The 21,058-nt window shown below is 32.0% G+C and overlaps 8 protein-coding genes across 8 annotated transcripts; 2 read left to right on the top strand and 6 right to left on the bottom strand.

Moving 5' to 3' along the window:
- Window positions 1-134: 134 nt before the first annotated feature.
- Window positions 135-2,247, bottom strand: Tsp_11819 (putative DnaJ domain protein). Its single transcript, XM_003371346.1, has 5 exons — window positions 2,218-2,247; window positions 1,503-1,597; window positions 1,417-1,465; window positions 887-1,365; window positions 135-825 (listed from the first exon to the last, which is right to left on the bottom strand). Exons 1-5 carry the CDS (start codon window positions 2,245-2,247, stop codon window positions 135-137), a joined length of 1,344 nt encoding a protein of 447 aa, XP_003371394.1.
- Window positions 2,248-2,595: 348 nt separating this feature from the next.
- Window positions 2,596-3,073, bottom strand: Tsp_11818 (conserved hypothetical protein). The gene is made up of 2 exons (XM_003371345.1): window positions 2,946-3,073; window positions 2,596-2,800 (listed from the first exon to the last, which is right to left on the bottom strand). The coding sequence occupies exons 1-2, from the start codon at window positions 3,071-3,073 to the stop codon at window positions 2,596-2,598; spliced, it is 333 nt and encodes a 110-aa protein (XP_003371393.1).
- Window positions 3,074-3,267: 194 nt separating this feature from the next.
- Tsp_11817 (putative RNA recognition) lies at window positions 3,268-3,695 on the top strand. Its single transcript, XM_003371344.1, has 2 exons — window positions 3,268-3,550; window positions 3,598-3,695. Exons 1-2 carry the CDS (start codon window positions 3,268-3,270, stop codon window positions 3,693-3,695), a joined length of 381 nt encoding a protein of 126 aa, XP_003371392.1.
- Window positions 3,696-5,638: 1,943 nt separating this feature from the next.
- Window positions 5,639-6,842, bottom strand: Tsp_11816 (conserved hypothetical protein). Its single transcript, XM_003371343.1, has 6 exons — window positions 6,752-6,842; window positions 6,273-6,358; window positions 6,048-6,119; window positions 5,974-6,010; window positions 5,835-5,880; window positions 5,639-5,786 (listed from the first exon to the last, which is right to left on the bottom strand). Exons 1-6 carry the CDS (start codon window positions 6,840-6,842, stop codon window positions 5,639-5,641), a joined length of 480 nt encoding a protein of 159 aa, XP_003371391.1.
- A 251-nt stretch (window positions 6,843-7,093) lies between these two features.
- Tsp_11815 (putative RNA recognition motif protein) lies at window positions 7,094-9,885 on the top strand. Its single transcript, XM_003371342.1, has 11 exons — window positions 7,094-7,142; window positions 7,202-7,330; window positions 7,410-7,510; window positions 7,557-7,703; window positions 7,856-8,003; window positions 8,070-8,144; window positions 8,182-8,343; window positions 8,414-8,530; window positions 8,634-8,717; window positions 8,976-9,119; window positions 9,758-9,885. The coding sequence occupies exons 1-11, from the start codon at window positions 7,094-7,096 to the stop codon at window positions 9,883-9,885; spliced, it is 1,284 nt and encodes a 427-aa protein (XP_003371390.1).
- A 1,743-nt stretch (window positions 9,886-11,628) lies between these two features.
- Window positions 11,629-16,253, bottom strand: Tsp_11814 (conserved hypothetical protein). Its single transcript, XM_003371341.1, has 19 exons — window positions 16,151-16,253; window positions 15,980-16,092; window positions 15,805-15,850; window positions 15,622-15,738; window positions 15,388-15,562; window positions 15,259-15,337; window positions 14,938-15,025; window positions 14,498-14,627; window positions 14,211-14,397; window positions 13,948-14,004; window positions 13,631-13,733; window positions 13,302-13,400; window positions 13,093-13,233; window positions 12,926-13,030; window positions 12,675-12,838; window positions 12,459-12,611; window positions 12,225-12,407; window positions 12,066-12,178; window positions 11,629-11,716 (listed from the first exon to the last, which is right to left on the bottom strand). The coding sequence occupies exons 1-19, from the start codon at window positions 16,251-16,253 to the stop codon at window positions 11,629-11,631; spliced, it is 2,244 nt and encodes a 747-aa protein (XP_003371389.1).
- A 588-nt stretch (window positions 16,254-16,841) lies between these two features.
- On the bottom strand, window positions 16,842-18,822 carry Tsp_11813 (conserved hypothetical protein). Its single transcript, XM_003371340.1, has 3 exons — window positions 18,645-18,822; window positions 17,974-18,443; window positions 16,842-17,162 (listed from the first exon to the last, which is right to left on the bottom strand). The coding sequence occupies exons 1-3, from the start codon at window positions 18,820-18,822 to the stop codon at window positions 16,842-16,844; spliced, it is 969 nt and encodes a 322-aa protein (XP_003371388.1).
- A 1,278-nt stretch (window positions 18,823-20,100) lies between these two features.
- Window positions 20,101-20,754, bottom strand: Tsp_11812 (NADH dehydrogenase [ubiquinone] 1 alpha subcomplex subunit 7). Its single transcript, XM_003371339.1, has 3 exons — window positions 20,713-20,754; window positions 20,328-20,512; window positions 20,101-20,245 (listed from the first exon to the last, which is right to left on the bottom strand). The coding sequence occupies exons 1-3, from the start codon at window positions 20,752-20,754 to the stop codon at window positions 20,101-20,103; spliced, it is 372 nt and encodes a 123-aa protein (XP_003371387.1).
- Between the last annotated feature and the right edge of the window lie 304 nt (window positions 20,755-21,058).

Raw genomic sequence — 21,058 nt, 5'->3', positions numbered from 1 at the left:
GTAAATATAAATAAATATATATATATATCAGCGCATCTGAGATCACAATCGGAAGAATGCAGAAGTTGTGAATGAACAACACACAGCACTGGTAATGTATATTTTACAAAAAGAAAATTTACTTAATCAAATTTTTAATGTTTACTATTTTTTGGAATACCACTAGTAATAGCATCGAAAATATTATTAAACAAATGACCGCCTCCGTAATTTTTTTGCTTTTTTTCCACTTTCATAACGTATTTTGCAGCAGAAGAGTCCACAAATTCTGCGTAAGCGCTTTCTCGACGAGACAAATTGTCGGTGATTTCTTTGCCATAATTTTCCAACTTCGCCACTGCCGTTTCGTAGCGTTTCTTAGCGTCGAGAAATTCCGTTTTAAAATTGTTCATCTCTTCTTTGTAATTTTTCAAATTTTCCTCACATTTTCGTATAGTTTGAAAAGCAACCGTGTCGCATTCGGCAGTCAACAGTTTCACCTTGACGTTGGTATCTTTGAACCAGTTGTCACCGAAAATACATATCAGATGTTCACCGGGTTGTATTTTAATATTCTGGGCTGTCTGCAAACCATCCAGAAGGTGAAATTGAATTGGAACCTCTTTGTCGAATTCTCGCAGAACATTCAATTCGAACACATTCGTTATTCGCACCACATCGAACGGCAATGAAAACGCCTCTGCCGACGTGTAACGTTTCAGCTTCTGACTTTCCCACATTGTTCGCACACATCCTTCTTTGTCGAACAAGATTAATTTGAACTTGCTCATGTCTGTCGATCGGCACGAAATTATTATACCCTTCTTGCAATCCTCTTCTGATATGCTGAAATTGACACATTATAGAATTTGCAGAAACGAGCAAAATTATATATGTATACACTTACGAGATTCGATAAAACTTCGCCTCACGGGTAACAACGCGACAATTGGATACGCAGCCGAAGTTTAAAGTTTCTACAGGAATGTCGGTGGAAAAGTTGCTTTTTATGATTTGCTCGGCCATGCTGATAACCTTGGGCGAAATTGTTGTCGGAATTGGAATGTTGAGCTGCGTGAAAAGCGCACCGAAAGCTCTTCCCAAATAGCCCAACTCGCTTGGATCAATAACTTCGAACTCTTTCAACGAATCTGCCGGCCCTGTGAGATCGTAGCGATGGCGACGGTTCGAATCGGAAAGCACCGCATAGGCTACGGAAATTTCTTTAAATTTTTCCGCATCCTCTTGCGAGCCTGGATTACGATCCGGATGGTAACGAAGAGCCAATTTACGGTAGGCCATTCGAATCTCGGATTCGGACGCCGTTCGTTCCACTCCCAAAATTTCGTAAAAGTCTTTCTCACCACCCGCTGAAGCCATTGTCAACTGATAAAATCACTTTCTAATATAATAAACATGTTAATCATTTGAATTAACACAAAACGGAACAATAAAAATTATGAATATACACAACTGACCATTAGAACTGTAAATGAAAGAAACAAAAGAAATTTGAAAAAAACCCTTTGGCTAACAACATAAAATGCTCATAAAATCCAGGCGCACTGTTTCCATTAGAACAATTTTCAAGCAATGGTGGCAGTGCTGGGATGAGAAACTTTATGACTGATGATAATATAAAATCGATTCATATTCTTGAAAAATACTCATTCCGCTTAAGCGGATACTTACTATTTATAATTAAAAAAACCAAGAGACGAGCACAACAGATCAATCAAACATCAACTGCACCGTCCGCAATGGAATACTTTGGCGTAAACAGAAAATTTTATGAATCAACAATGCATTCTGTAAACCATGAACATACTGTCGGCTTTAATATGTAATGCAGGTGTTATTCCATAAAAAAGTTATTAAAATTTCGATCGCATAGTTGGAAATGTCTATAAATTATCCATTTTTGTTTTCTGATAAAATGATAAATTAAAAAACGGTGCACAATTGATTATTTTATCAATTTTCGATTATTAAAATATAAAACCAGAGCAAATAAACAAGTGGGACCAGATTTTTTTATTAATTAATTCTGATTTGTCAGTGACGGCAGTTTATTTATTATTATTTTTTTAATATAGAAATAGAGTGATACGCTGCACGACAGAAAGTTGTAGCATAATTAAAAGTGCTAAACAATGTAGAACAATAGGCGTTACCGAAAATTCAAATCGACCAATCACAACGACTGCCGCCAAATTGTATATACTTTAATCTGCAAACTTTACAATTTGCCATAGAAAGCAAGTGCATATTACAAAACCGATAATAGTTGTATTTAATTTTATTATTTAATAATAATAGACAATGTAATTTAATAATTTGATATTTATTTTCGATTCATTTATGCATAATGATGAAAATAATTTACTGAACATCAATTTGAACAAAAATATAACAAACGATAATTTAAAAGTTTTAAAATTGAAATTTTTTTCCTGTTTATTTTTTGTTATGAAATTCATTATTCGTTTTGTAGAAATTTTTCTTCAATAACAAAAAAAAACAGTAAATCAAATTAAAACGAATTAGTAATTATAAACGTAGGGTAATTTTTCAATGTGGAAAAAAAATTGCAAATGAACAACAAGTTTTGTTTGTTTACAAAATGGCAAGTGGAAATAAGTATGCAGATAGTGTTGCATAATTTGCATAAAGTTGCGTAGAAGTTGGAGAAGAATTGTGGTCGATTGTGGTAGTAAATGAGTGAAAAGTAGAATTGTCTGGTCTGGTCTGGCAGAATTGTCGCCAGTCGAATAAATAAACTAATAAGCAAGCTTGCGGTCGATCGATTTTCAAAACCGCGCTGAAATAGAAAACTGACAAGACACGCAACGCATGGATGCAGCAAGGACGGCCGAGATTATTATTATTATTGCTTGAATAGCAAGTGAGTAGTGTGTAGTGTGGTGTGTGTGTGTGTGTGTGTGTGTGGAGGAAAAATCGAATACGAGAGTGCCAATGCCTTGGCCATCTGTTGGGGTTCCTTCGATCGACCGTTTGGCGTGCTTGATGTCGAAGCTCCGCCTATTGGATCGGATGCCAAATCGATGGGGATGCTTTTATTGGTCAAAACCATGGAAACGACGCAGAGCAGAGAGAAAAACGACGACAATTATTAATGAGTCTCGGAAAGCACTGAACGTTGTTTGTTCACTGGGCAGGGAGTGGCCGTTGCTCTTTACCGCTGCGTGTTGACAAACCTTGAGCTGATCAGTTGTCATTAGCTGTTCAGTTTTGGGCTTGTTTTTATCGTCGAACTGTCGGCGGATTATGGTTCAACAAGATAATACAAAGCCGACTGGTCAAAGTCCCATGGATCCTTTGTGTCGTTCGTTCAGCAGCGTCGAATCGACCACAAGTCCCGGCTTGATGAGCAACGCAAGCAGTGTCGACAGTAACGGTTTTCCGATCAAAGATGCGGATGCGATCAAATTATTCGTTGGACAAATACCACGAAATTTAGAAGAGAAAGATCTTCGGACATTATTTGAACAATTCGGCAAAATATACGAATTTACAATTTTGAAAGATAAATTTACCGGCATGCATAAAGGTTAGAATGAAAAAGTGAAAATTCACTTGATATAATTTTTATTTCAGGATGTGCATTTTTGACTTATTGCCATCGCGAAAGCGCCCTACGCTGTCAAGCGGTACTGCATGATCAAAAGACGCTACCAGGAGTAAGTGAAAATTAATTGTTTTGTTGTTTGGGTTGGTTTGTTGCCGTCCACAGTCGACTTTTCATTGACAATTCAGTCGACAGTTGGAAACTGTTTTTTGAATAAAAACATCATCATCATCAGGGCATGATGAAGCATTTCTGCGGATTATTATTGATTTGTTCTACAATCGATCGACGTTGGTTATTATTATTATTATTATTATTAGTTTTTTCTCCTTTTTTCAAACGCACATTCACGACAATTTTCGAAACATCTACCATAATCCGAGCATCAGCAAAAGTTAACTGACAAAAAAGAATATATGCAAAAAACTTTTACAAATGCAAACATGAAAGAAATATCAACAAACAAAAATAATATTCTGATTTATTATTTTTTGTTGATAAAAAAAAGTTGAAACTTTGACGTTTTTCTATTGAATCGAAGTTTTATATGTTGTTGAAAAATCTGTGCTGCTTTTTGTTATTCATATTCAACCAGCGTAGAATGGAAACGGCAATCTTTTTTTTTATCTGGGTTCGATTTTCTTCTTCCACTTGCCATTTCATGTCGCAGGAACTGGCTACTCTTTCTTTCTTTCTTACTTTCTTTCGCTCTCTTTCGTTCTCCATTTGCTCATCTTTGTATCAGTTCTTCCATTTTCTGTAAACTCTCCAATCGATTTTCGGTCGTTTATCCAACGACAAACCGGTTTTGTTCGTCTTCGTCTTATCTTTCTCAAAACGCGGAAAAAAACCGACCCGCCATTTTGGTTCCCAACGCGTACTCCCTTTTCTACTCGATGCAACAGCGAACTTTTTCCTCATTCACCAAAAGGTAATTTCCCATTTTCCACTTAATTTAATTTTTTATTAAACAAAAAAATAATTTATAAAATTTTTATCACGAACATTTCAAATTTCAATTTATACACAACTTGATGACGTCATTTGTTTGTCGAGAATTTTTTTTCAAACAAGAACAAAAATCGGGATCATTGTAAAATTACTTTTTTTTTCTTTCCAACGATTCATAATAGCAAAATAGTTTATTAAATTTTGCAATTTAAAAATTGACAACTTTTGCATCTTTTCAACTTATTATTTTTTTTCTTTCAATTTTCCAAAAATTTCTTATCCATGTCATATATTTCTTGTCAGTTGTTGTTCAGTCAAAATTGTTTTTCAACTTTTATTACACAGAAGCATGACAAGCAAGAAGAAAATTAATAATAATAATAATAATAAGTTGACACCTCTTTACCACGGACGTAGTGAATGGATTAAATTTTCAAATACGTAACAACTTGAAAGGATTTCTAAAATTAGATGATGATCTTGATTTTCTTTATTTCAAATCTTTCTTCAAATTCAGAAGCGTGTGTCCAATTTATCTTCTTCCACTGTCATTTGTTGTTTGAATGTCGCGAATTTCACGATATCAAAACAAACTGAGTGCATGAAACAAACGCGTAAGTGATTTGGCATTAATTAATATCCAACTTCTTGTTGTTCTCTATCATCTACTATTTTCATCTTCTACTCTAGAATTTCATTTCAATTGATCCTCATTATAAAGTTTGCTTTTTTTTAATAGTACAGAAAAATGCCATCTTTTTCGAAAATAATCAATCGTTAAATGATACATTTTTTCCATCCTTGTAATTGAAACATGAAAAGAAAAATTTATTGTAGATTGTAAAATTTAAAACTGCACTGCTTTGATAAATTGATTGAAAAAGACAAAAAATAAATATATTATAAGAATTATTTATAAAAAAGAATAATAATAAAGTAGGTTTATTAATGACATCGATGATTAAAAAAAATAGTAGAATAATCGAGTATTGAAAATTAGAAAATGATCAGCTTTGTCGGTTGCTTCACAATGAAGTAAGTAGCAGTTATTGCCAATGAGAGGAGAAGGGATTGAGCAGACGCGGCAATGACGATGTTATTGTCTTGCTTGCGTGTTGGTTATTGTAGTTTAGTGGTGGGCCGTTCAGCTTTTTGAGCGGCTTCATTGTGCAAAACCGTCGACCGACGAGGACATATGAGGTGAGCAGATGGTAATGGCTTTAAGCAACTGGCATCACTGGTGTCGCTGTTGTCCCCAGACGGCAATCTATTATTTCTGTCCAAATGAGCTTTTGCAAATTTTGGCTAGCTTCACGCGGACACCATTGGTTCATGGGGCTTCATGTTCAACGTCCCGCAAACTGATGACCTTCAAATTCAAAACCAATTGTCAAGACTAAAAGAAATCAATCTTGCTTTTCACCAACTGACTTCCGCTTAAACAATTTTCTAACCATAGAATTGCTGCTGCGTTCGACAATGCTGGCTTAGCTGTAACAATACTTTTTTTTATTTTCTACCACCATACCAACAACTTGGCAATATTTTCACCTTGTAAAGTATCCAACAGCTTCAGCTGACCATTTTTATCTATTGATTTCTAGGTTCATTTTTTATTTTTTTTAATTTTATTCAAAACTATACACACAAAGGTACAGATAAATACTTGAATAAAATAGTCAATTTAACGATAATATTCTTTAATAGGCAATGTGTTCTTTTAACATTTTTTTTAGAAAAAAAGCTATCCCACTACTACTACTACTACTACTATTGCTATTACTGTTACCACTGCTACTACTACTACTACTACTACTACTACTACTACTACTACTACTGCTTGTTATATATATATATATATATATATATATAATTGCAAATATCTATTCATCTCACTTGCTGTTCTTTGAAGAAAAAATCAATACTCTATCATCATCATCATCATCATCATCATGAGCTCGGTTCTTCCCATAATAAAAAAAATCGAATTTTTCTAGCAGCTTGTGCAGACAAGCGACAATGGTCAGGTTCTATAAAATTAAACATCCCCTACTCCTCCAAGATTGCACTTGCTAAATTCCACTCACTGACCAACTACTGGAAATTATGGCTCATTCTTCCAAAAAAGCATTTGCACTCGTTCAGAAAATAAAATCAACTTTATCTCCAATGGTGATTTTTAATCTGAACAGTTTCAGCCGATTGCAAAAAAAAAATAATTTTTCATTTTACTTTTTTTTGTTAGCAAAACAACGAGCAACGAAATTGCTGGCATTGTAACAAAAAAAGAATCTTCTTCTCCATCTTTGTTTATACAATCCATTGTGTTTATAATTTTTTAAATTATTTATTATAGTTTGATTTGCAGCTCTGATTTTCAGAAAAAACATTTTTTTTAATTAAAACACACATTCACGTATCAGAATAAATTTGCGTGCTACTTTTGATTTCGCGAACTATTCCATACGTTTCTTCTGCACTGTTTGCAATGATTGTTGCTTTTTCTATTGAATTTATGCATGTGAAATTTCAACTACTGCAATCAGCAAATTTTCAACTGTTCGCTCATTTCAGATGAATCGTCCTATGCAAGTCAAACCCGCTGACAGTGAAAGTCGTGGAGGTAATTATTTTGAAAAAAAAATGCAAATGATACGATTTTTTATTCTGTGTAATTTTCAGAGGATCGTAAACTTTTTGTCGGCATGCTTTCCAAGCAGCAAACGGAAGACGATTTGCGCCACTTGATGGAACCGCATGGTCATGTTGAAGAATGCACCGTTTTGAGAGGCCCAGATGGAACCAGCAAAGGTACTACTATTTTTTTTTCTTCTGGTGAAATATTTTTCATTCAAATTACTTATTTATCCTCACATTTTTTTAATTTAAGGTTGTGCCTTTGTAAAGTTTAGCTGTCATCTAGAAGCTCAAGCTGCTATTGCCGCTCTCCACGGTAGTCAAACAATGCCGGTGAGTTGGTTTGAATGTAAAGTTACTGTTTTTATATTATTTAAAGGAAAAAAAATGTATCTTTCAGGGCGCATCTTCAAGTTTGGTAGTTAAATTTGCTGATACCGAGAAAGAGCGCCAATTACGCAGAATGCAGCAGATGGCCGCGCAGATGGGTTTTATCAATCCACTTGTGTTGAATCAAATTGGAGCTTATAATGCCGCTTATCAACAGGTAATTGTTTATCTCAATTTCCGCAATGCAATCAAATTGCTTGCATTTGTCATGTACATATTTTTTTTCTATATCGCTTCTTTTTCTTTGTTGTTTTGTTCTAAAAGTTTTTCACAAATTAATAATTTATTAATGCTCTTCTTTTTTTCCAGATTATCAATCAACAAGCTGCACTGATAGCGAACACGGCAGCAGCTCAAGGTGCAGCAGCTTATTTAGCACCGGTAGCCGTAGCTCCTGGCACCGCATTTTCACTTGCGCCCATTGCAGCCGGACCGATATTGCCAAGTGCCGGTACGGGTAATATTGTTAATAATTTTCGAGTGCTGCAAAAGTATTTTTAATTTATAAAACTAATTTTTGCAGCACCGAAGTTTTCATTACTGGGTAAAATGGGTAAAAAATTATATACACATACGCATAGCGCATTTTATGCTCCAAGTCAACAAGTGGAATTGGAAGATATTTTGTTTTTCAGTGCCCATTTCCGCTCAAGCTGCAGCAGCTCAGTCATTGAATGGTGCTATTGCAGGAAATATTCCATCACCGTCGGCGTTTACAGCATTACCTGTGGCGGTTACTCAAGCTGCTACACCTGGAGGAGAAGCTGTTTATTCGAATGGTATCACTCAATATTCGCGTAAAATTTTTACAACACTTTGCAACAATTCCATTATTGTCAATATTTGAAATATACTTTTCACTTTTAGCTACCAATGGTGAAAATTTATCTCAAAATCCAAATTCTGCTAACACTCCATTTCCTGCTACTTTGCAAGCATATACTACAGGAACACCGCAATTTGTTTATGATCAAAATGCAGCAAGTATGACAAGAAAAAAAAATTTTTTTTTTCATTTAACGCTATCGATTGACATTGATTGGCTAATTGTATGCATTTTGTTGAAAACAAATTTTCCTCTTTTCAGCGTACCCAGCTGCTTATGGCCAAGCATTCCAGCAAGTAATTGCTGCTCAACACGCAACTTTGTTTCAACAAACTCAAAAAGAAGGTAAATTTTGTAATTTAATGTGTGATTAAATACGAATTAAGTACAGTCTGTTTAATTATTAATTCTTAATTGCGAATTAATATTATTGTTTTTTTTTATTTTAAAATTATAAAAGAATTTTCAAAATTAATAATCACAATTTTCCAAATGAGGCGTTTCATGAACGTGAATAATAATATTGGTTAACAATTAGTTGAAAATTATCTTATCAATCAGTGTATGCAAATTTTAAATCGCACAAATGTTATTGCATTTTAGGGCCGGATGGCTGCAATTTGTTTATCTACCATTTACCACAAGAATTTGGCGATGCTGAACTGATGCAAATGTTTATGCCCTTTGGCCCTGTCATCTCAGCAAAAGTATTTATCGATCGAGCGACAAATCAAAGCAAATGCTTTGGTAAGTTGTTGGAATAGAGAAATGTGAAATTCCATGCAAAAATGGACTCTTTCCTTTCTTTTTTACATTATTTTCACTCCGTTGACATTTTATTAAAATGTTCAATAGGGTAAACTTGGTTAGCTTACATTATCATTAAGGCTTATTTGAATTAAACTTAAAGTTCCACTTGCTGATTATTGAAGTTGAAACAAAGAACGGTCACTTGTACAATTTGCATATATATGTATATATATGAGTAGAGTTTTTAAAAGAAAATGATCAAGTGAACATTGCCGTTTTTGTGTTCTATATCTTCACTAAACTAAGCGATTAGAAATGAAGTGGAATAATATGCAAAATTATCGATATTGCGTTGTTATTGATTTTGAATCAATATAAATGTTAATTGAAGTTTCACGCACTGCATGGCGATAAATAGAAGACTCAGTTTTGAGACGGAATGCTAAAAATTGTATTATATGTTGTTATATTTGATCGTAATGTTCAATATTATTATTGCATTTGTGCACGGCGCACGGACGGCACTGTTAAATTTGCAAAAAAAATGAATTAATCATTTCACTTAGGCTTTTTGAATTGAATAACGAGAAAAATAAAGAACAAACATGGCTTGGTTGTTTGTTTATTTGTTTCAGGATTTGTCAGTTTTGACAATGCTGTTAGCGCTCAAGCGGCAATCCATGCAATGAACGGATTTCAGATTGGCATGAAGCGATTGAAAGTGCAGCTGAAAAGACCCAAAGACGTCGGCAAACCGTACTAATCTGCTACTATATTTCGAACACTGACAAGTAAGGGGTGGGTTAACAAATAGTTTACGCTGACAACAGATTGTCTTTTTGCTTTTAATTTGATAATGTCAAGCCGCAGCTTAGCTTTTTCACATTCAATCGAAATGGCTTTCATCTACAAGGAGCGTAGGAAAAAGAAGCGTCATTTCTACTGTGATGGTCTGTGAAAAATTGAACTATCCTGTGAATTCTAAGCGATCTGACAGTATCCTTCTCATGGGTAACCTTAGTGTTAAACGTCTGTTTGGTGCATGGTGACAGTTGTCTCTTTCATTACATCTTATATTATATTTATCTTCTTCTTGTCTGTAATTGTACTGAAGCGATGTTCTGTGATAGAAATTGTACTGCTGTACAGTCGACTGTATTGTTGAAGCAGTGTTTTACACAGTCAACTTTTTCATGTTGCGGACTTCACCGGCGCTTTACATAGTTGCATGCTAGTGCAATATTTTGAAGGGTTTATTTGCGTCTAAATTAATAATAATAATAATAATAATAATAACAATAACGAGGATCAATATGCTAAATAACATCTTGCATTATATGTTATTATATGTTAATACAGATAAGTCGATCTTTTTTAGGGTTATGGAATAGATGATTGAAGATCAAGTGGATTTGAAATATCCATTACTGCTGCTTCAGGCAGGCTAATGTATTGACAATATGAAATTGTATTCTTTATAAAATTCTGGAAGTTGTTAATTCTTCAATTCACATTTTAATTATGTTTTCATTTTTTCAAACTGCTGCTGTTCAGTGTGCAGTAATGAAGTCATTTTATTCTTTTATTACGTCAATCTTAAACTTTGCACACAATCAATTACGAGCAATGTGCCATTTTAAAAGCTGTTTCCTTCTTTCTTTCTTAATTATTATCTGAAAATTTTACACTTGACATCCATTGATGGCAGATTTTTTCAGCTGCAATATTTTTTCTTGTTCTTCACTACAAGCAGTATACTGTTCGGCTGATTTGTACTTCACTGATTGTAAAAAATTGTTTTCATTTCTATTTTACTTTTTTATTTTTCATTTTACAATCAATGCAGCCGTTGTTTTTCAACAAGTGATCAAGAAATGATCTGTGATTACGATAATGATAAATGATGATTATTACATTGCAAAGAGCAATCAATATATTTTTGAATCAACTGAATGAAACCTGCTTCGGGTTTATCCTATTTCGTTTTCTATAGTTGCTATTAATCTTTCCTACTGTTCATGTTATTCCATTTTCTATCCAGTTTTTAAAGCCGTTCTGTTCATCACAGTTATACATTATCTTCGCATTCTTCAAGACACTGCGAAATTTAAGCAATACAATGATTGTTCATTGTTAAAATTATTATCCAACTATGCGTTTTATAAAATCTTTATCATACAAACGATGCATGCATGATGATTGCAGTTTTTTTAATGCTAACACCTGATCATATTCCGATGGCTACTAATTGTAAAATTTTGATATTTTGAAATTTTACTAAATTTTTCCTTTGAAACTGTTAAATTATTATACGTATATATATATATATGCATTTCTTGTTAACGTTAGGGAAATGGAATATGCTGCTTTCATGGTGATTAAAAATCAGTAATTGGACAAAGGACAGCTTCAATAAATCGTCTAACATTTAATCAATTACGGAATTTTACATCCCTCAAATAGGTATTAAAAATTGCTATCATTTGGAGTAATGATATAACAATAACTATAAATTTACTACTACTACTACTACTACTGCTACGGCTACTACTGTTTCTACTAATAATAATGAACTGAGCAGAATTGAATTTAAACTGTTAATCAAAATGAAAATTAAAACTATCTTTAATGAAAGCAGTCAACTTTTTGCTTTAAGCGACGCTTTAATTCTAATCAATTGTAAAACTAAAGCTGACAGTCAAGGTAAGTGAAGAATAATTAATTGCTTTTAATGCTTTTTATATTTTGAATTAAACTTGTTACAGTTGTATGCCGTGAAAGAAAACTTTGCTTTGCGAGAACTTTTATTGAGCTCAAAAATGATCACTAAAATTGGTATAATGTCAATTAGATTGTTTCAAATTTGCAGGACTATCTTCATACAAAGTTAACTTCTCCCCAGATTGTAATTTTTTTACTAAAGAAGTTAATAGTTGCTCAAACAGCGAATACTCGTTAGCTGAAGTTTCTTCATAAGCTGAAAGTGTTACATTTTTCGGATTATCCGCTGACTGTTGAAGAGATTCCAACCCTGCAATCACATTTGGTAGCCAATTCTAAAATAGTTATTATTTGAAAATGCATTCAGGGGGTGATATTTACCTCTCCAAATGCATCATCCGGAGATATTTCCAAAACTTTTGCAACGCTTTCCATTTCTCGTCCTTTCAGGTTATAACTGTAGCATATAAGTGTAGACATCAAGTGATTTCCTGCTCGAAGAGCATTTAAAGCAGTTTTCAGTGAAGCATTAATTTTAGAATGTTCTTCTAATAAGTGAATTATCTGAAACATTAAGAAAATGAAGCCTCAACGAATTTTATGATGAATGCTTACTTCTTTATTCATTTGCTGCAACACCTGATGAAGATCAGCCAACGATCCGGAATGGATGTCTTTTAGTTTAATGAAAAACTGACGTTGAACTATTCGTACCTGAACGGCCTTTTTATTAATCAAAGTACGTTTGGCAGAACGTTTCTCTGTTAGCTGCAATGAATGTCATTGATTCATTGTAGTGAGCTTTATTCAACTTTTCGAGTTTGTGTTTACTTGTACAAAGTTTTCAACTATTGAAAAATATTCTTTTAAAGGAATATCGCTTGTCAGCTTAATTTCAAAATCATCGCTGCTGTATATTTTTCTTAGGCGTTTCATGATTTCATTTGTTGGAAACCAAAGTGACTCTAATGATTCACTTTGAATACGATATTTTGCTGAAATAGTTTTTTAGGTTCATTTTTTCTTTCTCATAAACATCATTTATACATTTTAAAACTTTTACTGATAACTGAATGGCTTACTTGATGATTTTGATGCTAATATGAATGTCGGTGTTCCTTGTCCATATATTTGCCTTAAACCAATTGCATTATTATTTTCATCAATATTTCCCCTTCCAGTTAATTCTGAAACGTATATTATCAGTTTCTGTTTATGGATGCACATTCAGTTTGTTAAGCTACCATACCGTGAAATAATTTATCCAACGGTACTATAGGTTTATTTATTTCAAACGTTACTTTGTGTCTGGCTACTTTTTTTGTTAAACATCTATCATAGAACGTCAGTAAGGGTAGATCAACATTCTCTTTCCACAATTTCTGTTCTCCTGAAAAGATTTGACCTTATTCATGCAAAATCAATTATAATACAGTTGTATAAATCGCTTGAATTCACCATTTTCAGCATTGTAATAAATTTCCAGGATAACGCTACTATCAACTGGAATTGCACCAACCACTGGGAAAACTTTAAAATACTGTACATACGTTTTCTCTTAAAAATATGATAGTATACTTTCATTTGTTGCATGCAATTAAATCATAAAGTACAAGTAAAGTAATTTGGTGTTTTTTCTAAACTTTGGAATCAAATAAAAGGGTAAAATCAGCTTTTGAAGTTGCTTTTTGCATGTGTTCCATTGCAACTGTCGTCATAGTTTGATAATGCATGCAAAATAATTCAAACAAATGTGGGAATTTGACGATTTTTTTTACTGTTCTTACCAGCAGTAGGCACATGCACCAATTGTGGAACGATTCTTACAGCATCTGATGGTCTGAACAATAGGTATTGATTTTCCAATGATTTTACAGTATCTGTTGTCACCTATATCAGGTGTAGAATACATACATCAAGTGCTAATGTTTGTGTTAATAAAATACAAAATGATATGATGCTTCTAATCAGTATCTTTTAAATATACTACAACACATTTTACAATTAGAGATTTATAAATTGATGGTAAATGATTAATTATCAGTTCGGTTAAACAACTGCCACGTTGACGTACAAATAAGCATTCTGATTAGCAAAAGCTTACTTTAATAAGAAAGGCTGGTTCAAGTTCTTCTTCAGCACCAAATTGGATCAAAGATTTCTAAAGATTGGATCATATGTATATATATATATATATATATATATATATAAGTATCAACCAAGCTATTCCCCTACATATTCTTTGTGAAATTTGTTCATGATTAATATATCGACATTTAGTTCTTTTTGTTGAATTCTAGATTCTATAAAATCTAAAATATAAGCAATTCTTAATATTAGAATGCATTTTCTTTATTTACTTCAAACTTTACCGTCTTTCATTTTTAACCGTTTCATTTTATGAGTCATTTCTTTATAAACTTCTAATCTTTTTTCATAAGTTTCTGTAGAGTGCCATTTCAATCTAATCTGTTGAATCATTGGATCAGTACCAAGATATACGCAATGAATACTTCCTGTTGAACTTAAGGCCACAATCACACCATCAATGCCTCTGAAAGAAAGTAACTGCAGTAGCACCAGAATTATACAAAGCATTCTTCAGCAGGATTAATTACTGGAATTAAATTTAAAGAAGCATGAACTTATTTTACCTAATTCTACCAAGTGCTAAGTTTAAAGGCACAAACGGCAGTTTAGCTGCCCATCTTAGCGTTGTATCATTGTAAAATAGCATTGTTCCATCATCAGTTGTAGTGATGTAACGGACTTTTGAATCTTGCGCTTAAAAAGTACCATGTGTATAATATAATGCTTATTAATTGATCAAGTGATGAATTCATGTGTGCAAGAGTGGAATTTGAAAATGTAATTTTGTTTTTTATATTCGCTTACTCAATCCATAAAAGTGTAGGCACAAAGGAGCATAATCTAGTCTTTTCATTGTAACAAGGGCACCATTGCAGGAAAAACAAAACAAATTCTGCTCTCCTAAAATTCAAAGCAAATGCACAATTGCATCAAATATGCTTTCATCTGTGGAATGTCAATGTTGTTCTTTTGAGTTTTAAAACGCTTGCTTCAAATTGATTACCTAAAATGATAAAAGAAAACAAAGCTGTGGGATCTTCAACTGCTGCCACCTCAACAGCTCTTTCTCCCAATAAGTATTGCCATTCAGGCTAAAATTCATAAATACTGTAAATAGTTTTGAAACAAAATGATTATTTTTATTGAACAATCCTTCTGGACGTTTTATACGGTTTTATTTTACCAGTTTATGCATAAAATTATAAAGCAGTTGATATTTTAAATTACTAAAAAATCTTTTGATTTTCAAATTAAAGAATTCAATTCATATTTGCTGAGGAATATTAATAAATGTAAGGATACTTTAAAAAGATGAATGCATTACTATTAGCAGTTGTCTTTTTTCATCAGCTTTGTTTTCAGCTGTAGACAATCTGTTGGCATTCAACAATATTTTCTCATATCTAAACAATAAATTAGTATGAAAAAGATGAAAATTCAAATCAACTATTACTTGAATGTCTGCACATCCCATGTAGAAGAAACTGTTAGAAACAGATTAACTTCATTGGAAAAGCAAAGAGGTCCTGGTAAAAGAAAATCTGGAAGATAATGACTGAAAGCATTCATTTCTTGCTCGAATATATATAAAACTCCATCCAGTGATTGGACGCATATGAAGTTGGAATCTGTAACATTTATTATAAAAAATGGATCTATATAAGATGTATAATCAACAAGTGCATACCATCATGGTCATTGAGAGATCCGCTAATCATATTATATGCATTGTGTGAAAGGGGATATTCATACAGGATTTCCAGATGGTAATCTTTGCCGTGTAAGAATGTTTTACTAAATCTTTCTGAAATGTATTTTACAATAAAGTTAAATTGAATAAATGATTGTAAACATTTTAATTGAACATTACCTTGCATTGAATATACGGCAACGCTTTTCTGGTGCAATATGCACAACTGAAGTTTGTTAGTATTGCTAAACGAAACATTATACAGTAGTACGATGTTATGAACGAAAAACTGAAGCTTCTACGTTTTAAATTTTCCACATAAAGTTTGAAGGATGGGATATTTCAACTCTTTTACTAAAAGCAATCCATCGTGAGAGTCTGCTGGATTTAAGCTGGAAATTTCTTCTTGCTTTGTACAAGGTTCATAAATGTGTAGAAAACCATTGCTGGTGCCAATTATTATTTGATCTTAAAATTAAAAGTTTATTTGAATGTTTAAGCGTATTCAAAAAGTTTAAGCAAAAACCTGATTTCCCTATTAAATTAGCAACCGAAAGGCACAAAAAGCTCGAATCAGCAGCATCATTTAATTTGCATTGCCACAGTTCTTTAGTTTGAAAAAGTGACATTGTTCAAGCAAATCTAAGAGCACAAATAGCTACAACCGTTGTTTCCATGACAATCGTGTGTCCGTGACAACGAAATCAGCACACGAATGGCATCATATTGATTTCTTCATTTTCAACATGCTGCATCAACAGCATCGTTGACAGTATTATAAATAAAAAATTCAGTTTGCACTTTTTGCCATTAATTGAAAACTATGCACATTAAAATGTGAAAAAAGTTAATTAAGTAATTTAATGGTGGCCCATGTGGAATGTAAATTCAACAAAAATATATGCAATATGAATGTTAGCATTTTCCAGAAGCATGTCACAAAGCAAAAATACAAAAAGATGTTTGAAAAGTTATTTTTCATATTAATACATCTGATAGTATTGAAATGCGTAGCTAAATTAAAAACAAGTGACAAGCTAAAAGTAACCTCATTTAAAAATTTCACTGATGATCATTTGTATTGTCAAACTATGCAGCGCTTTTATAAGTATTCAAAGAATGAACTTGTAAAATCATTTACTAATATATGACATTTTGTATTATTTTCAACGTACATTTTGTAAGTTATAATGATGTGATATATTTCATATTGACGATTATTCTCCAATGTATACGACAGAAGTTGAAGTTGATTTGGAGCAGCAACTGTTCCATCTGAATTTCTTCATTGCATCATGGCTTAAATCTGGATGCATAAACATAAGCATTAAAGCTGTAATGGGCCAGCTGAGCGATGAAAGCTCTCCAAGAAAATCAAAAGCAAACAGTGTATATTGATTTTTTGGAAATATATATATAATTGCCCATGGCAGTGATTGACAAATTGCCGTAGTCATCAGCGCACTGAAAACGCATTTGGCTATCCGAAATTCTGCCTTCAGCTGAAGAATGCGCATTTCAGTTCGTATTTCTCGTTTCTAAAAATGTAAAAAATTGAAAAATTATCAAACCTTTTTTAATTAATCATGATTTCTTTTCTTCTTACAACTTATTTTTTAAATATGAAATATTCTTTTAAATGTTATTTCCAGTATGCATTATTAATTAGTTCATTTATAAATTCCTTTTCTTACTACAAAATAATAAATTGTAAAGAAACTGTATGCAGCTATTTTTAATCAGTTAAACATTATTGACTATTTATGTGAAAAAAAGTGACAAAAAGTAAAATGCACTGTCTGACTTGAAATTTAATATTTGATGCTTCATCAGTATTATAGGATCAATGATGTGCTATGCTCTGAATGCTTCATAATATCGAGTTAATATAATATTAATCCATGGTAAAATTGTTCAAGATTATTAAAAATGCTTATAATCAGTTTAAACTTTTCCATTAGAAAAGAACTAATTTCACGTGAAATACATACAGCATGAGCTGTTCATCAACTCCACAACTTATGAACGACTTGGACAAAGAATTTCTTACAGGCTTACAACAGCCACTATGCCATGCACAAATTTGCATTTCTACAGAACATTTATATATAAGATGTGATAAACAAATGTGCAATAAGTGGAGGTTCCAATTTTTGCTAGACAAATAAGAAAAACGCAACATTTTCAATGCTGTGCAATTTTGCTGGCCATGCAAATGTCATGAACATAGAAATGACTGATGCAATTGAAAAACTTTCGTAATTAACTTTTCTAAAAATAGACACGTAAATGTGATATGTGCAAAATTATTTAAATTTTGAAGAAATTTCTAAACGAAGACTTTCTTACCTGTCTGTTGAAAAATGACAGTGTGCAGATAAAAATCATAATGCTAATTGCATTGAGAAAGAACAGGAAGTATGCATTTCCGTCGAGAGTTTGTTGTGAAATAATTTCACCAGACCTGCAGCGACCTGTGACAATATTTCCAGTATTCATCCCAACATTAATGAATATTATTATTGGAATGATGAATGACAGTAATGTGCAGACTAGGCAGATAATTTTTGCCCGAGTTTTCGTAAATATCACATAATGCAATCCAAGGCGATAAAAAGATAACAAGCGTTCCAAACCAACTGCAAGTTGAAAATATGTAAATATTGAATAAGCGATTGTGTAAAGGCACAAATGAGGAGAGCTGGAAAAGCATTCGCCAATTGTAGATTTCGAAGGTTGGTGAATAAAACCATAAACAAATTTTCGTGTATTTTCCGCTATACAACCCATTCCACCAAAAATATTTGCAATAGCAAGCGCTAAACATAAATTTAATACAATTAACGAGTCAACAACTTTTGAAGCTTTGGTAATATGGTGAAGCTTGGAATTTTCCAAAACGAATGAAAAATAACCAAATTATTTTCTTGATATCAGATAAAATATTTTTTGAAAGTATGAATGAAATTGCTATATTGATAAAGCACGTTAAGAAGTTCATTAAATTGAAAAGCAATTACCTGAGATGAACATCAAATTTGGCTTTATAGGATTCACTTTTTTAATTATTAGCAATAAGATCAAGTTGAACATCAACGCCCAGATTCCGATTAATAAAAAAAATATGTAAAATGCGACATTGTTAGCAACGTGGACAGCAGGCAATTCAGTTTGGTTGTGTGCCAGTGTGTAGTACATTCAGCAGTGGTGTTTTGCGTAATTAGCAGCAGTGGAAATTTATTTTATTTGAACATCCAAGCCGCGCTGAAGCGTTTTTAATGCTAACACTTGAATAACGAGCTGGGTGCGGAAATTGCCACAATAACATTGGCTATTTGTCATCCGTAATGAAATTACAATTGTTCGACTTTGCTTCTGCCGTATTGAATTCTGAAAATCTACTTATTTTATTAAATATCATTCAAAACTGCTTATGCCATTGTTGTAAAAAATAACTGCAAACGTTGCATGTGAACTCAAATTAAATATAGTTTTTGTTAATCATTGCCTCATTTCATTTTTTAAAGCAAATATCTGCATATAATTTTACTATTAATTGCATTATATTATAATTTTTGCTAATAATACATCAATAAATAAACATATAGATACATTCATTTTTTTCTTAACTAAATACTTCATAAATTTAATAATTTAACAGTAACACTGTTATTAATGAATAATAAAATTATTAATAATGAAATTTTACATGCAAAATTTCCTTTTTACAATTCAAATCTCGTCTAAATTTTTTTTTCTCAGATAAAACACGCCATTATTTTATAAAAAACACATGATAATCAAAACTTTGAAATTGGTTACTTTCAGCTGCTTTGTGTGCACTATATATATGTATATATTTATTTCACTGTTAAGTTTTTACTTCAACTTTTCTATTTAGTCAATTGCATCATATTTTTTAACTATTGATAACTGATCGATATCAATAAAAAATGAGTCATCTGCTTATTTCATTTTGTAAATAATAAATGTGAGGAACATTTGGTAAAGGCTAATGCATGTTTGAACCATAAGCTGATTAAATTTATTACAGAACACTTTAAATCAATAATGCATTAATGAACAGCTGAACTTCAAATGTAAACTTAAATTCATTTATCATTAATTAGAAAATTATTGGTAAAAAAGTAATTTACATTTATTTGCTTTTACATTTCACAAGTGAATGCTTTAAATGAATAATTTTAAAAGACAATCTTTAAAAACGGTTTCGCAAACAAATAAACACTCAGATAAAAAATAACGTTCTTAAATTTATTCATTTTCACATATTATCATTTGATTTATGAAAGGGCAAAATTCTGCACATTATTTCAGAAAAAATTTTTTACACACGGCAAAAGTAAACTCAATGATACTTTTGAAATTTCACTTTTATCATTCTATTTCTGCATTTTTCTAATACAAATTCTATTGATAAATAAATGAAAGGGTCTGTGAATAAAAATAAGAATATTATTTCGCATCAAAACGCTCCAATTCTTTCAAAGATGGATCATATTTAGTTTGCTTCAATTCTTCAGAAGCATCTCTTTTCCACGCATATCCAACGCCTGGAACTGGATACGGCAGTGATATGAATACATTCTTATTGTCTTTTCTAAACAAAAATCAAAAATTAAAAAATTTTTTAATCCCTACAGATTTTAAATAAATAAATAAATAAAAATATAACATATTACTTTGAACTTGCTAACTGCAAGACATCTTCACCGATCAAACGAGGTGGCTGAACACTACGACGGGCATCTCGATCATAATAATAATTGTGACTAATTTTTCGATTAATACCATAAGGTAGTGTTGGCGGTGGCAGACTACGCGATGTTATTTCGTCAGCGTAACGCAGACAATTCACATAACCATCCTGCACAAATATGCAACAAAATTGCAGTTTAGAAAGTAAATCACAATCAAATTAAAGTAAATCAAAATTGCTTTTTTCAATATCTAATTGCTTTGCTGCAAAAAGCATTCTTAGGTGAATAAAAGTGAATAAATCAGATACAGCAAAACTGCATGCTAATTAAAAAAAAGTCCAGCGAAGCAAAACTATTGCAAACATACTCTAACAAACTCGCCATTTTGTTTGTACCGTTTAAACCGCATTAACAGGCTCAATAAAAATTTAATAAAAGGCGCAGACTCCGTATGCTGTATTGGAGGTGCAATTTTTTTAATAATTGTCATCACTTTTCCAAATTTCACAGTTTATATATAAAACCAAAGTTCTTTTATTACAGTAAAAATTAAAGTAATGCAGGTTTATGCATACATTCATTCATACATCATACACATAGGACTTGAGAATTTATGAAATAATTTCAGGTAATTATAATTTAATGATGAAAATTTTTTACTGAATTGCATGAAATTGCAATTTACCATAAATTAATGACTAAATTGAAAGTTT

The sequence above is a fragment of the Trichinella spiralis genome, assembly GCF_000181795.1.
Source record: "Trichinella spiralis strain ISS 195 chromosome Unknown Scfld9, whole genome shotgun sequence".
Taxonomy (NCBI): domain Eukaryota; kingdom Metazoa; phylum Nematoda; class Enoplea; order Trichinellida; family Trichinellidae; genus Trichinella; species Trichinella spiralis.
Note: the sequence above shows the minus strand (reverse complement) of the source record. Positions and strands in the feature narration are given on the sequence as shown.

Coding starts and splice junctions, on each gene's coding strand:
- Tsp_11812 (XM_003371339.1), bottom strand. CDS start 20,754: ATGCGGTTTAAACGGTACAAACAAAATGGCGAGTTTGTTAGA. Junction 20,513..20,712: donor AAAATGGCGAGTTTGTTAGA/GTATGTTTGCAA, acceptor ATATTTGTGCAG/GATGGTTATGTGAATTGTCT. Junction 20,246..20,327: donor TTGCAGTTAGCAAGTTCAAA/GTAATATGTTAT, acceptor ATTTTTGTTTAG/AAAAGACAATAAGAATGTAT.
- Tsp_11819 (XM_003371346.1), bottom strand. CDS start 2,247: ATGCACTTGCTTTCTATGGCAAATTGTAAA. Junction 1,466..1,502: donor TTTATGTTGTTAGCCAAAGG/GTTTTTTTCAAA, acceptor TTTCATTTACAG/TTCTAATGGTCAGTTGTGTA. Junction 1,366..1,416: donor TTTTTATTGTTCCGTTTTGT/GTTAATTCAAAT, acceptor TGATTTTATCAG/TTGACAATGGCTTCAGCGGG.
- Tsp_11817 (XM_003371344.1), top strand. CDS start 3,268: ATGGTTCAACAAGATAATACAAAGCCGACTGGTCAAAGTCCCATGGAT. Junction 3,551..3,597: donor ATTTACCGGCATGCATAAAG/GTTAGAATGAAA, acceptor TTTTTATTTCAG/GATGTGCATTTTTGACTTAT.
- Tsp_11813 (XM_003371340.1), bottom strand. CDS start 18,822: ATGTACTACACACTGGCACACAACCAAACTGAATTGCCTGCTGTCCAC. Junction 18,444..18,644: donor AAATTTGATGTTCATCTCAG/GTAATTGCTTTT, acceptor ATTTATGTTTAG/CGCTTGCTATTGCAAATATT. Junction 17,163..17,973: donor TGTCATTTTTCAACAGACAG/GTAAGAAAGTCT, acceptor TTACATTTTTAG/AAACGAGAAATACGAACTGA.
- Tsp_11815 (XM_003371342.1), top strand. CDS start 7,094: ATGAATCGTCCTATGCAAGTCAAACCCGCTGACAGTGAAAGTCGTGGA. Junction 8,531..8,633: donor TTATGATCAAAATGCAGCAA/GTATGACAAGAA, acceptor TCCTCTTTTCAG/CGTACCCAGCTGCTTATGGC. Junction 9,120..9,757: donor AAATCAAAGCAAATGCTTTG/GTAAGTTGTTGG, acceptor TATTTGTTTCAG/GATTTGTCAGTTTTGACAAT.
- Tsp_11816 (XM_003371343.1), bottom strand. CDS start 6,842: ATGGATTGTATAAACAAAGATGGAGAAGAAGATTCTTTTTTTGTTACA. Junction 6,120..6,272: donor TAGTAGTAGTAGTAGTAGTA/GTGGGATAGCTT, acceptor AAATGAACCTAG/AAATCAATAGATAAAAATGG. Junction 6,011..6,047: donor AAAATATTGCCAAGTTGTTG/GTATGGTGGTAG, acceptor GTATTGTTACAG/CTAAGCCAGCATTGTCGAAC.
- Tsp_11818 (XM_003371345.1), bottom strand. CDS start 3,073: ATGGTTTTGACCAATAAAAGCATCCCCATCGATTTGGCATCCGATCCA. Junction 2,801..2,945: donor GCCAAGGCATTGGCACTCTC/GTATTCGATTTT, acceptor TTTCTATTTCAG/CGCGGTTTTGAAAATCGATC.
- Tsp_11814 (XM_003371341.1), bottom strand. CDS start 16,253: ATGTCACTTTTTCAAACTAAAGAACTGTGGCAATGCAAATTAAATGAT. Junction 15,338..15,387: donor TGGGATGTGCAGACATTCAA/GTAATAGTTGAT, acceptor TTTATTGTTTAG/ATATGAGAAAATATTGTTGA. Junction 14,398..14,497: donor TTAGCACTTGGTAGAATTAG/GTAAAATAAGTT, acceptor ACTTTCTTTCAG/AGGCATTGATGGTGTGATTG.